This window comes from Amphimedon queenslandica, unplaced genomic scaffold (genome assembly GCF_000090795.2).
Source record: "Amphimedon queenslandica unplaced genomic scaffold, v1.1 AMPQUscaffold_13509, whole genome shotgun sequence".
Lineage (NCBI taxonomy): Eukaryota > Metazoa > Porifera > Demospongiae > Haplosclerida > Niphatidae > Amphimedon > Amphimedon queenslandica.
Window position 1 is genome coordinate 475538 of NW_003546255.1, and position 2334 is coordinate 477871.

General features: G+C 32.5%; 1 protein-coding gene across 9 annotated transcripts in view; it reads right to left on the bottom strand.

Annotated features, from left to right (window-relative positions):
- Positions 1–2326, bottom strand: part of LOC109592060 (uncharacterized) — a 7718-nt gene extending 5392 nt beyond the window's left edge. For 6 of the 9 annotated variants that reach the window (XR_002190147.1, XR_002190163.1, XR_002190155.1 and 3 more), the window contains exons 1-4: positions 1908–2326; positions 1780–1853; positions 1517–1720; positions 788–1423 (exon numbers count right to left, since the gene is read on the bottom strand). Coding sequence is in view for 1 of the 9 variants with exons in the window: in XM_020007631.1 (XP_019863190.1) it covers positions 1265–1423; positions 1517–1720; positions 1780–1853; positions 1908–1917 (447 nt within the window). In the remaining 8 variants the exon portion in view is untranslated. Of the gene's footprint in view, positions 1–221; positions 734–787; positions 1424–1516; positions 1721–1779; positions 1854–1907 lie in introns of those variants that run through there. The other 3 variants (XM_020007631.1, XR_002190148.1, XR_002190166.1) reach the window with 3 other exon arrangements.
- Positions 2327–2334: the final 8 nt, after the last annotated feature.

Here is a 2334-nt window from a genome sequence, read left to right on the forward strand (position 1 = left end):
ACCATATTAAGCTTAATTTGACTGATTACATCATATTTGGAAGAGGTGTAACCATGTATTGGGAATAAATAAAAAGAGTTGAATAAGAGTGAGCATGAAAAAGTTGTCACTTGGACTTTGATTACCACAATAAATGAAATTAAAGTCAAGTGTGAGCTGTGGTTGAATAATGACAAGCTAAATGTATACATTGTACTTGCTAGTACATCATGCAACCAACATAAGTTCCAAAACAGCTTCAATAAAGCAAAAAATTCATACACACGTACATACAATGCAAATAAGAATTTACACATAACATATGCAATTGTAGTATGGTGCGTGGGCAGATCAAAGGCGCCGCCAGTGCTACAGCCATAGATATTATAGACTACGTATATAGGTTACGTTATAGGTTATGTAGTCTATAATATCTATGCTACAACTTCCAATAACCGCATGGTAGGAAATGTAGCACTGTGCGGAATATATAGTACTGGACAGTATAATATGTATGGGCTTTCCTGTTAACCTGACTTTGATTGCGCTGATAAACCAAATGAAAGTCATGCGCAAACTGAGGCCGAGTAAAGACAATCTCCCTGTTATTAGATGAACGACTATCATTCTATAAATAAGAACAAGGACAGCATTATTGCATCAGTAATGGAAGGAAATGATTGGACTTCATTCTGAATTATTTGTGGATTTTCTTCATCATCAACTGAACTTGGAGGAAAAGGAACAAGAGCAGCTGCATTAAAGCAAAGTAGACATTTGAAAAACTATAACTTGTAGCTAAACTTACTGTTCTCCATACTTTGTTAGTACAAAAATGAATCTATTTGTCGCGTCTTTTGTTAAGTAGATGCTTATATATAGTAATTGAAAATAGAGTGCATAATGAACAACTAACAAAGGCCAAAGGGAACAGAAATCAACAACAGTTCATAACAAAATATTAGCTAGATATATACACATAGTACTTGCTAGTATATCATGTAACCAATGTAAGTTCCAAAACAGTTTCAATAAAGCAAAACAATTTATACACACAAGCACACAACACAGACACAAGAATGTACTCACATCGCATGCAACCATCAAATAGATCAACTATACATATTTTAACTTGTTGTAGTCTGTACTTTTAACATGCCTATCTATTTACTCTTCATTTTTTTCATGATATTTTAAGTATAAATTTATTAACTGATAAAAACAAAATTTGACAGACTGTGTTACAAAACTTGAGGTAAGTTTAGCATGAGGTGTAACATAAATGTTACTGGTAGCGGGATAATGAGACTAACAAATTAATGATATAAATATTTACAATAATGTTTATAAAGCCAACAAAAAAGCCAAGGAAGTTAAAAATGAGAGCAAGCTGGCGCTTTGAGTACATTCTAATGATATCACCATTCATTTCAGCATTTCTTGCCTACAACAAAAAATAAAACATGATAATGATTCCAATTACATTCATTTAAGACTTAAAAAGTCAACCAAACTAAAAGAATTCTATTGTGCTAACTTTGACAGCAAAGTATAAAGCTGGAATAATGCAAAAGAGTGCCAAAACTCCAATTAAACTGCATAAAAAGAGTTGAATGATAGCAAGCATTAAAAAGTTGTCACTAGGGCTTTGATTACGACAATAAATCAAATGAAAGTCATGTGTGAACTGAGGCTGAGTGAAGACAAGAGGCTCCCTGCTATTGGATGAACGACTATCATTCTATAAATAAGAACAAAGGACAGCATTATTGCATCAGTAATGGCATGGAATGATTGGACCTCGTTCTGAATTATTTGTGGATTTTCTTCATCATCATCATCAACTGATATTGGAGGAACAGGAATAAGAGCAGCTGCAGTGAAGCAAAGTAGACATTTGAGAAACTATAACTTGTAGCTAAACTTACTGTTCTCCATACTTTGTTAGTACAAAAATGAATCTGCTTGTCGTGTCTTTTGTCAAGTGGATACTTATATATAGCAATTGAAAATAGAGTGCATAATAAACGACTAACAAAGGGAACAGAAATCAACAACAGTTCACAACAAAATATTAGCTAGATATACACACATAGTACTTGCTAGTACATCATGCAACCAATGTCAAGCTCCAAAACAGCTTCAATAAAGCAAAACAATTTATACACACAAGCACACAACACAGACACAAGAATGTACTCGCATCGCATTCAAGCATCAAATAGATCAACTATACAAATTTAACTTGTTGTGGTCCATAATTTTAACATGAGTATCTATTTACTCTTCATTTTTTCATGGTATTTTAATTCAATTATATTTATTATCTTATTATAGATATTATATAGATTATAC